The sequence below is a fragment of the Carex rostrata genome, chromosome 13, assembly GCF_964058835.1.
Source record: "Carex rostrata chromosome 13, lpCarRost1.2, whole genome shotgun sequence".
Taxonomy (NCBI): domain Eukaryota; kingdom Viridiplantae; phylum Streptophyta; class Magnoliopsida; order Poales; family Cyperaceae; genus Carex; species Carex rostrata.
Window position 1 is genome coordinate 12,046,195 of NC_135930.1, and position 12,420 is coordinate 12,058,614.

The window sequence follows — 12,420 nt, forward strand, 5'->3', positions numbered from 1 at the left end:
GCTGCCACTGTGTTAGATGTCTATATTGTGCTAGCCTAAGTGCAGTACCACTCTGTTAAAACCCAATATTGCCTGGTACCTACTTGAATCTGAACCAAAAGAATTGGTACTGATATGAGAAATACCATGGATAGGAGAATTACATGTAACCAAAAGAATTGCAGAGGTAAGCAATTATAAAATTTCCGCAAGAAGAGAATCATCTGTAATGCCAAATGTACGTACAACCATGATCTTTGGGCCTCTCTGAAACCCAGTTACATGCATGTACTGCAGCCCAGCCCAGCCCAGTAACATCCTTACACCCTGGGCCCACAAGAGGCTACCTTAATCTCATGTTTTTTCATTCATTTGAGAGAAGAATTACGAATCAAATATTTTTATATTATGCTCTCCATGTCTTGATTATGTCACATGACATGACATGACATGACATGGGTTAACAAATCTCCTCACGTGATACTTGCGTGTAGTATAGAAAAGCAAACTCAAGTTAACTAACATAATATTCTATAAGAAGATACAGATCTAAAAGTATTCTGGACAAGTTTAGAACTAATGAGTAAAGAATATGAAAGAAATGAACTCAAAACGGATAGAAATACATGTTCCAATCCGTCTCGGACTGAGCAGTTTGCAGATTGACCTCTATAAACTAATTTGGTCATAACTTTCTCATTACAAATTCAATTGATATGATTTTTAACTTTCTCATTACAAAAACTAAAACTTTTTTTTTTTTTTTTTTGCATTTTTTAGATTGAAAGTCTATAATGGTAAAAATAAAAAAGATGGCTTGTAATGAACTGTTATCCAGTAAGTCCGCCAAGAGCCATCTAGACGATAATTTATAGAGTTCTTGTGTTAATTTTAAGAGTTTAATTATGCTATTACAAGTTATATTTATTATTAATTTAGGATATCTAAAGCAGTTGATCATATTTAGTAGTGGATCATTAATTTTAAACAGTGATGTTGTAGCGGCAAGTGGTAGTAATCATTAATTTTAAAAAGTGATGTAAGAGCGGTAACTGGTAGTGGTCTTAGTAAAGTCTTTCCTATATATGTGTTTTATATCAATTGTAAGCAATCCAAACATAATACAATTGAGTTTAGTTTACTTATTACTCACAAGTACCAAAATTATTCGTCTAACTCCACCATCATCTTCCATAACTCCAATCCATTCCAGTGGCCATCCATCAACTGTTAGCATCCAACTCGTCCATCAAACCACTTTAAAGATCACCAAACTTCACCAAACCCTATATCTCGTTGGCCCCTACATTACTGTCAAGCGCATTAAAAACCATCAAAAAGGCCGACTGTTTAGAACAGAACCATTTTGGGTCACAACATGAACAGACAGATGAGATGCTACTTGATGTTATGAGTAGGAACGCTAAGATAGAACTTTGTATTTCTGAAATCATCAAGAAGGGGATTGTATCCATCCTTTGTCCTTGTTTTCAAAGGCAATCCAAATTCTTCCATAAAAGCAGCTGACTCAAGCTGCATTAAGGAATAACTATACATCATCTATTCTCTTTCTGTTTATTTTCACTTCTGTTGCTACATATTATAGAGGTCAATTCCATCAAGAAATAGGTACAGTGAACTGTACTGTATGGTTGTATACTGGTACCAACTAGTCTGAAGTGGTACAAAGATATGAGCTGCTGGGGATAATCTAGTATGTTTACTATGTGAAAGGCCTGGCATAAAATAGACAAAGAATACAGTCAGGTCTTTACTATGAGAGGCTTTCAACTGGCTGGCATCACACCAGTTATACCTGGAACCAGTCAAGTCTCAGAAATGGTCATCACTGGTTTCATGGTAGGGAAAGAAAAAAGGTATGGTTGACATTATTTAATACAAGGTATCTAGAAATAATGATAATAATAATGATGTTACAGTGATTGTTCGTCTTTTCTTGAGAGGCTTAAAGGCACCGGGCTTTGTTATATGATTCGAAAAACCAGAGCATGCATGGTCAATCCGCTCTAAAAGCCAAAAGTCTGTTGGGAAGAATATATCTGCGTCTCCCTGCTTATTCAGCAAACCCAACCATAATTTTATACAGTGAATAAAATATATATATATATATTTAGGCCACAACATCGAATCAATTTTATCTGGTGAAATATATATCGTACCTTTGCATCAAGGTAGCTATGGTGATCAACAGTTTTCCCATCTTTCTACAATGAGAAAGGCTTAGATTAAACTATGCATTATTGTGTACCTTAGTCAAATCGAGCTAGCCTATTGTTAGCACTGCCTTCACTCATAGTTGGATTGATTATACATCAATCAAGATATTGTGTACCCTTAGTCTCAATTTAGCACCAAAACTGAACTTCAAACCAACCAAAAAAAATAAACAGAAAACAAAAAGGGACTTCAAGTAATTGATAAATGGTGATCAGATGGCATCAGAAGTCTGGTTTCCCAATCCTTTCTCACAGCATTGTTTCAGGGTAACACTTGATTATTAAAAAACCAACTAATAGTACATAAAGGAATAAGGCAATTCAGTTCACAAAGAAATATATGGGATTAAAGACACAAAATTTAGGGAGCCTTTTATTTTCAAATTCTCATTATTAGGTCATTGGAATAAATTCCAACCATGGAATATGAAATGAGTTGGAGTCAGGCTTTCCAGTCCTCTCTTTAAGATATAGTCAATTCATAAACCATTTTTTAAGAACATTGCTCTCGAGAGAGAATTATGTTTTGCACAGGATACCAGGCCCCTTCCCCAAATAAACACTCAAGAGGCATGAAAAGTGAGAGAAAAACAATGAGATTAGGCAATTGAGGTACCTTAGAAGACACCAAAGGAGCTCTGTCCCCAGCAATTGTGACATCAGGCAGATAGCTGAAGTCAGATGCAATAAGGCTCATATTTGGTAAGGCTGAATGCAGTGTCTCCAATAATCTCTGCAATTTTAATTTCATTACTCATAATCCTGCATGCTATATAGGTAAGACAAAAAAGGAAATTCGCAGATAAAAACAAATGGTTTCTCATTTGTGCTAACATGTCTTAAATTTTCTCCTGAGACGCTAGAAATCCAATAAAAAAAAATTCCATTGACATTTTGCTCCTAACTCCAGTGAAGTATTTTTTTTTTTCATTCAGACACAACACACAGTCAAACAAAGTTAATTTTTATGTCAGGTTTGTAGTGAAGGCTAATTGTGTTGTAGTGATTCTTGGGGTAATTTAATACCTGTCTGCTTGCCCAACCTTGGTTTTGATCAGGTTAGTAATTCCAAATAACCAAATGAATTTGGGTGCTCTTCGCAAATATAAGCTTGGTTAGGAGGTACATGTGGATGCTATATACACATAGATAGAAGTGTTGCACATACCAGACATCAGTGGAAAAATAAGCCAATGAAATCACAATATAAAAAATAAAGCATACATTATTTGCGCCCCCCCCCCCAGAAAAAAAAAAAAAAACAGAAGCACCTATACAAAAGTTAAAAGTGCACAAACCAAACAACCAGTAGGTAACCAGGCTTGTCTGGGCTTGGGAAAGATTCTTGATACAATTTTTGAAATGATCCTTCCTCTCGCCTGATTGTCAATATCTGATCCAATAATGTCCATGCACCTAGAAATTAAAGGATCTTGTATTGGTTTGTGGACCTCTGACACCTGTGAACTTTCTCCAGGAATAGCACGATTAGAAAACAAGATAATTAATAATATAAATATTTTATGAACTTTTTGTATCAAATAGGATATTAATTAAGTTAAGATATGGCGCCGTGCATGGTTCATACTAGTAAAGCCTAAATCAGTATTGCAAACCAATAAAGCAACACTTTCAATGCACTTTATCTTTAGGAGGTTCTGGTTCAATAACATTTTGATACCACAATTTGTCACACATCTGTTTTGCATATATTTTTAATATCCTAAATATAAATGATGCATCCAGACTACTTCATAAGCAATGTGTTCACATTTTAAATAACTTCCATGGGTCATGAGGTACAAAGATCCATGGGCAAAAATATAAAAGAATAAACAGACTTAAATCTGCAACTTCTAATGTGCACACATAGCTTGAGGAAGTAATAATGTCGAAGGTAGGTTGTAGCAACTTGTAGCACAAAAAAGTTATGGCATTAAAGCCTTCTTGATCTATACCACCTAAAATTAGCAATATCTTAGAAGCCCCCATAAATCTGCATAGGAAATGCATTGCATGTACTTTCCTCTCCTATTATAATTTATTTAATTTACAAAAGAAACAAACTCCAAACTATCTCAATCCTATGTTTTGTATAGAGGAGAAGTGACAAAATGGAAGTCTGAACATGCTTTAAAAAGAGTTGAGAACCGAGGAATATAGAGGCTACTCTGCACATTTGGTACAATTACGTAGGACAATTTATATACTTTTGGATGGTATGAACCATAGTTCTCATTCTGCAGGGGTCCACATACGATTGCCCCAATAATCCATTGATTTAAAGAACATTGTGACATTTTGGCATTTCATATATTTTGGGGGTTTATGCATGACAGTAGTCATTTTGCAGGTTTAGGCAAGCTAATTTGGCATTTCCTAGGGTACATATGGAACAGCCCACAAAAAAAATTATTATCCAAAGAGCATATGATCACAAGAACTCAAAGAGACTAACTCGTTGTTAACTTTTTGAAGCCAAACCTCCATCCATGGAGACGCCTGGTTTGACGAATAGACTAGGTCATGTGGCAAATTATCAAGCACCTGAAGTTTGGTAAAATAATTAGAGGGAAAATAACCCTATATTTTGGATACACAATTCTGACTCAGTACCATTTTGACTTGCCAGCCAGTTGGATCCATCCTAGCAGTTTACTACTTGATTTTAGTTTCTTTCTTTTTTTATGTACAAATACAGGTCCAGCACCAGTAGTTACCAGTACTTCTGTTAAGGAATACAAGAACAATGCACGGCCAAGACCACTCAAAATTCACAATCAACAATGCAACTCATCAGGTCAACCTAACAGCATAGGTCACTGAGTCAGGTTCATGTTAGCAGTTCTTCACCTGGTGACAGGTTGGACCAACAAGAATTCATTCGAAATCAGGGTATCATGGACTTTACTGTACTATCAAGTCCAGTGCTACTAATATTTTAGCCGATAACCAACCCCAGATTGCCTTTATGGTCCAGACCCAACTACCTTGGTCTTGTTGTTGTGTCATTCAGGTCTAGTACCAGTAGTTACCATTCTACAGATGACAGTACCAAAAGTTGCTAATCTAGCTATAATTCAATTACCTCAAGCATTATTACCCAGCAAGGTTGAGTCTCCTTCTTTCCTATGAAACAGCAACAAAGAGGGGAAAAAATAATAGTTTGTCAACCCAAGAATATTCTCATAACCATCCCCACCCCACCCATCTCCCAGTGACTTTTACCTTTTGGAGTTAAATAAGCAAAATCACCCAATATTCAAATATTCAATTTAAATTTAGGTTGTGGTTGTCAAAATTAAGAGTCTGGGGAGTTGTTATTGGCCTAACAAATACAAGAAGATTTTTTCTTTAATGCATGGATCAAGAAGAATATTTAAAAAACGGATATCCAGATGAAAATGAAATACCATACCCCATCCGTTCCTATCAGTCGCATCACGGCATTCAACATTAAACTTGGACAAATGGCTCCGCACTTCACCAACGGTTTCTCTCTGCTTCTGGGCAAGGGAAGGACTAATCTCTACACACCTATCAAATTTAAAGTTCATTCAGTGACATAAATTTTCTGAAGTGTAGTCTAACTGCCATTTGGGTAACTTCAAGTTTACACCTTTGAAATTTCAAGTATCACAATTAAACCCACCAAAACAAGAAATATCATGCATAACCCTATAAACAAGAAAAAGCATATACTCGCTACATTATTAAGGAATTAAATAATTATTAATAAGGTGTTTCTAAAAAGATAGAGGAGAGTTAATAACTGACACTTGCACTTTTAGACGGTGTATTTGATGTTTCTTGTTTTACAAGGGCCCACCAAGTATAAATATACTTAGGAGGAGCATGCACGAAATTATTACTAACTTCCTTTACTGTAAATCAAATTCTTGGATACAGTAATATTGTACCAAGCTGGAATATCTTTTTTCTCTTCATTCTTCAGTTTGTGTGGATCTTCTCTAAGCATTAATATAAGTACTAAATACGAACAATTTAGAACTTCTGTTTGAATGGGCAAATTACTTCTTGGTTATAGAGAGCTTACATGTATTTCATTGAACTGTATACTTTTGGAGGTGCATTCAACATCATGTAATCTAAAATACCCTTTGCACATGTCCCAGAACCACCTCCTATTTCATAAATCTGATTTAGTAAAAGGTGCAAAGAAATTAGAAACTGAAGTTGAAGACTGCGAAATTTCTTCTGAGATAGCTTTTTAACTTCCAATTATCTTTAATCAAAGCAAAATGACAATGTACCTTCAATGGGACAGAGAGATTAGCTGTACGCATAATTGCTTCTGCTATTGCATAAGCATACCATGGCTGAGAGGGAAATAAAGAGGGGTTGATAAGACCATACAACCATTAGTTGTCACAGCTTTCTTGTTGAAATGATACTGGAAAATGATTGATGTACCTTAAAAAGTTCCACTGGTGTAAACCAAGAAATGTCATGCATCTTGTATAGCTTATCAAGATACTTCATATATGCACTCCTTCCTGCATGCAAAATACAATGGATACATGGCTCGACAGTTACGACAGTTTAAACAGGCAAAAAGAAAAAGAAAGAAAAAGGGAAACGTATGACAGCGCTCCATGTATTTGTTTACTAATATAACAAATTCTCAGAAATTGTACACAGAACTATGGAATACCAGATAACCACACAGTACTATGAGTAGAAAATAATGCATTTCCCAAAATATCAGCTCATACATACGGATGGCCACTTGAAACAGACAGTAAGGCATATGGTGTTTGGCAACCGAATAAGCTTCTGACATACAAATAGGAACATAATGCTTCAAACAGATCATGACTTCCATTAATTATGAAAAGGACCTTATAATAACTTCTGTGTAACTGTTACTAAAACGTGCACGCAAGGTGTTTGACAAAATGCTCCAATGAGATGCACAGTATGCAAAGCCTCAAATTTTGAATTTATTGGACGTGAGATGCAAACAAACCTTGAAGCTGGTTGAAGCGGATGCTACTCTGAAGCACACCAACCGGGCCAGAGCGCTTGGAGAAATAGCCATGCTCTGGATGGTACAGTGCCGAGTGTATAAAATTGCGAACCTACAAATAAATTACCCAAAGGTTATCTGCACGGCTATTATAACTTATTATCCTTTCTTAATCAAAGGTAAAGAGCTATTATCTGGGAGGTGTAGGTGAACAAAGATTTGGAAACAGGAAATGCTTACGAGAATGGGGTTAGCGCCAACAATGTCGGTGCTATAGAAACGCAATGCCAAGCTGCAGAGCTTGGACCTGCAGAGAACTACGGCTGCTCGGAGTACCATTTTTGTTGTTGTAGAAGGAGCAAAGCTACTAGCCCAAGAACCTGAAAAGGGATCGGAGAGAGAAGAGAAGAGTTGTCAATGTCAGAGGCAAGTGTTGCGGAATTCTACTTGAGGTAACAGGATTTTTCTGTTTAGATCCCGACCGTCCGATCAGAGCCTCGTGAATATTAAAGAGGCCCGTACATTCCACCTCGATCCGGATTCTGATCGGACGATCTGGTTTTAAACAGAAGCTGCTAAAGATTAAGGTTCGGCTCAAACTCGGCTCAGCTCAATGAGAGAAGCAAAATGACTCGGTTCTAGCTCGTCTCGGTTTAGATCCCGACTGTCCGATCAGAGCCTCGCGAATACTAAAGAGGCTCGTACATGCCACCTTGATCCGGATTGATTCGGATTATGATTGAACGATCTGGTTCTAAACAGAAGTATCGTGTTACCTAGGGCTGCTAATGATCAAGATTCAGGTCAAATTCGGCTCGGCTCAATGAGAGAAGCAAAATGACTCGGCTCTAGCTCAACTCGATTTTGAAAGAAAAAGTTCTACTCGACTCACCTTGGCTCATACTAAATTTGGAGTGACAATAAATATATTCAAGTCCCTTAAAGACTAAGATTGAACACTTCTTACAAGTAGAACGTATAATTACTATAACTAAAATAAACACATAATAGTTTTTTAAATAACTTCATTCATTTTTAAACTCAACATTTTGTCAACCTTAAAATGTAATGTGCATTTTTTTTCCTCCTCAAATGAATTCTTCACGTACAATGTACACTCTTTAAAATAAAATAAACACTTACTTATTTTAGTTCAAAATAAATATATGATAACTATTACGTATTAAATCAAAATACATTTTGATAACTATCAATTTATTATTTGAATTATTAATAATTGTATTCATGTCTTCGAAAGCTCATAATGAACACTTCTTGAAAGTACAATGTATACTTACTATAACTGAAATAAACACAATAATTTTTGAAATAGCCTCGAAGGCCTGACTCACGAGTCGGCTCGGCTCGGATTCAGTTTGGATTAAGCCATAATATTTTAGTCGAGTCGAGTTGATTTTTTTTGGTTTAGAGTCAGATTCATTATAAAAAATTGAGTTATTCAACTCATTGATAGCTGGTGTTTAATACTCCAAATTAGTCCTCTGATAGCTGGTGTTGCTGCTAGTGTATTAATTATACCTTAACGGGTATATCCGACCATACCCGCCCGTACCCGCCGCCCGGGGTACCCGTGCCCGAGCCCGGGTATGGGTCGGGTACTCGGGACGCGGGTACAGGCAAAAACCAGACCGAACCCGTTTTTTTGGACAAATACCCGACCATACCCTACCCGACCATACCCGTACCCGACTATACCCGTACCCGAGTACCCGTACCTGATACCCGACTGTTCGCTTACAAAAGTAGGCTACAAAGTCTCAGGTATAGCAAGCTATACCAGTTTAAACCTTGAATCTACTCTCGTCTAGGGTTGCAAGTGCACAACCCTATCCGTGTAGTAAAATAAGGTATCGATCCTCAGGGACGGTTTAATTCGATTCTAAATCACCACTTATCCAAGCTAGGTACTAGAAGTTTGAAGAATTGGGTTTGATTTGTTTCAATTTCTAAATTTCAAAAGACAATTCAATTAAAGGTAAATGAAAGTGATTAAAAGGTTTGGTTTTGAATCAATTATAAAAGGCGTTCTTAGGGTTTCAGACTTCATCTCCAAACTTTCCCTTCTCTGGACCTATCATGCGACTCGCATCATCTCTGATGCGACCCGTGTGATGCGACTCGCATCATCTCTGATGCGGGTCGCATGGCCCTCGAGCAGAGCTGACATGAGTTCGTATCTAAGTTGATTTCTTGTGCGAGGCTTCGACCTGTGGCTCTCGCCTACTGGTATCTAACCTAGATTGATTGTCTGGTTAACTAGAAGTATCTACAACCTCTCGATAATAGAAATTTCACCTCTCGGTTACTATTGATCTTAGATCTACTTCAAGTGCTCAATTACAATTACAAGATACATCAAGGCCAAATTACTAGAAGAGATGCTATAGACATCTAACAGTAGACAATCAAGAATCAATCAAGAAATCACAATCAAGCAAACAATGAATACTCAAACAACAATCACACAAGTTCAACATTAGATCAAAACATCATTCAACTCAAAGACAAGGTTTGGAGACTACATCTTAACCCTAAGAAACAGGGATCTACTCAAGCATAACAAAAGTAAACATGAAAGAGAGAGAGAATAGGCAGATCATGATGAAGCTCAAAGATCCAAGGTGGATTGGAGAGGATCTTGCAATCTTCTCTTCTTCTCCAAGCGATCTTCAATCTCTTTCTTCTCTCTTGATCTTTTCTCTCTCCTTGAGGCTTTGAATCTTTAAATTTCGGAACTCCCTCTCTGGTAGCAGGGGTGGCCTATTTATCGGCTTTTTAAAACGAGTGCTTCAATTCTGGGCCTTTGCTGTCTGCTCTGGAAACTCGCGATGCGACCTGCATCAGGTCTGATGCAACCTGCATCGACTCTGATGAGGGTCGCATCGGCTCTGATGAGGGTCGCATCGGCTCTGATGAGGGTCGCATCGGATGTGATGAGGGTCGCATCAGATGTCTCAGATTTCAGTAACTTCCCTGATTTTGCCCGTTTTCGCCTGATTCCTGCAAAGTAAGAACCAAAACATAGCAGTACCACATTCTATGGATATTCAATGTAAAAGGTGTTGGGGTTTCGGGGTGGTATAACCAAAACCCCTTTTAGGCTTAAGTTGCGGAATGACCGTAGAACAAAAATTTCTACGGCCAACTTAAGCTCAGGATTAAACGGGGTATGTCAGGAAACTTTCCAAGGCGGTCCACCTTCAGTATTCCTTTGGCATCAAAACCCAATTTAATCCTTTTACAGATCTACTCCATGATTGATTTCTAAAACTTTAATCTACTTACAAATTAAATAAATTAATATAACATATTTATACCTTGTTTCCAAATCACAGTTGGAATGCAGACCGAGCGAGTAGAGCCTCACCAGGGAAGGAATCGACTCGGAGTATCACACGTGTGATACCTCTATCGGTTATCCACCAGGACTAACCGGAGAGCGGTTTATTTCTTCTGCCAGAAATACCGTAAACCGCGGAATTATGCAAAAACACTATTCACGGGGAAAAGACGAAAACCCGTAAACACGAATTTTCGGTTGCTCAGTTTCATCAATATGCAAAACTGACATACCGCTAAATTCGATAAAACACTATTCATCGATCCCGTAAATATTCTCCACAACAACCCGCAAGATTATACGTCAACTACGTATAACTTTCTTTTCTCAACCGAAACACTATTTGGGAGAAACCGAGAAAGAGAGAAAATACCGATTCGTTTCTGCACGAAAAGATACATGTGAATGTGCATATGTATATATGTGAATATATCTTTCTCTCTCTACCCCTCCACCCCTATTTATAGTGTTTAGATTCGGTTGCAAAAGACCAAAATGCCCTCCAAGTTCGGCCTATTTACAAGATATGCCATTGACACCTCATCCTTTTATATGTGAAATGACCAAAATACCCCTTCCACACCCTTCCACATTCTTCTCCATGCTTCTACACATGCAAGGTGGCATAGGTGTGAAATGACCATTTTGCCCTTGTGGATAGGATTGATGACATGTCATCTGGATAGGATCAATGACGTGTCATGCGGATAAGCACGAATCTGAAAAGACCCGAATGCCCTCGGCCCGAACACAAATAATATTCGTATAATTATTCTGAACAATTATATATATATTTTTCTTTCGGCTATTTGTTTCGGTATCGATGACGTGTCATCTGGATAGGATCGATGACGTGTCATGCGGATAAGGACGAATCTGAAAAGACTCGAATGCCCTCGGCCCGAACACAAATAATATTCGTATAATTATTCTGAATAATTATATATATTTTTCTTGCGGTTATTTGTTGTTTCGATAATTTATACAATGTATCCTGCACATTTATAAATTAACCGGTTAACTTTTATACAACGTGTCATACACGTTTATAAATTAACCAATGTTTTTGCTTGTTATTTTTACATAACATTTATAATTTAATTATAACACGTATAATTAATTATAACCATCTTAATATTAATTATAATCAATTTATAATTAATCAGTAAGATTCTCCGAGTAGCTCCTATATGGTGTGACCCAATAGGATCTGTGTTATGTTGGTAAACAGAGTTAAAACTGTTTTAACTTCTGTTAGTCATGGGTGGCATCTGGCAACACATCATGACCATCCAATTACACAGATGATGCTGTACTGTACAATATCACGATCCAGTAAACAATTTACTTGTGTCTGTTCTTCTGTCTCATAGCTATCAGATTAGTTTCAAGGTAGATGTGTGTCATCCTTGCTAACTTAATCTTTTCTTGATCTTGAGCAGATTATCAAATATAATTACTCTTGTAATTATACCGCTAGCAGATAATCTTACTCTATCAAGGGGCCCAGTGATGCTATAGCTCGTATAGAGATACGAGGGACAAATAGTATTCTTGGTAAACTATCACTTCCTCAGCTAAGCTATACATATGGAAAAGCTACCGTTATGACTGCTTTTTACGGACAGCGGTGGATAACAATCACACATACATATTTCTCAGTGGGAACGATAAATACCTCATACTGTAGAACGTGACACTGAATGAAAACATAAATGACACGAACACAATTCTATTTAATGTTTCATTCGGGGTCTGTCAAATACCATGTTTCTAAAACATGTATCTATGTGATTAAAATGACATCTCGTGTCAGGTGGTTTGTAAAACTTAACCATCTTTTAATCCACATA

At 37.1% G+C, this 12,420-nt stretch overlaps 1 protein-coding gene across 3 annotated transcripts; it reads right to left on the reverse strand.

Moving 5' to 3' along the window:
• Nucleotides 1-1,043: 1,043 nt before the first annotated feature.
• On the reverse strand, nucleotides 1,044-7,710 carry LOC144564089 (NADH dehydrogenase ubiquinone complex I, assembly factor-like protein (DUF185)). Of its 3 annotated transcripts, none has more exons than XM_078313606.1 (13): nucleotides 7,447-7,709; nucleotides 7,207-7,318; nucleotides 6,651-6,733; nucleotides 6,491-6,556; nucleotides 6,274-6,374; nucleotides 5,635-5,753; nucleotides 5,305-5,345; nucleotides 4,675-4,763; nucleotides 3,515-3,683; nucleotides 2,833-2,949; nucleotides 2,160-2,204; nucleotides 1,918-2,049; nucleotides 1,044-1,512 (listed from the first exon to the last, which is right to left on the reverse strand). In XM_078313606.1, exons 1-13 carry the CDS (start codon nucleotides 7,543-7,545, stop codon nucleotides 1,378-1,380), a joined length of 1,308 nt encoding a protein of 435 aa, XP_078169732.1. In that variant the 5' UTR covers nucleotides 7,546-7,709; the 3' UTR covers nucleotides 1,044-1,377. The 3 variants fall into 3 exon arrangements, 1 of the variants encoding a protein (XP_078169732.1); XR_013514549.1 differs by having other exon boundaries at nucleotides 1,374-1,512; nucleotides 2,160-2,200; nucleotides 7,447-7,710; XR_013514550.1 differs by lacking the exon at nucleotides 1,044-1,512 and having other exon boundaries at nucleotides 1,945-2,049; nucleotides 2,160-2,362; nucleotides 7,447-7,710.
• Nucleotides 7,711-12,420: the final 4,710 nt, after the last annotated feature.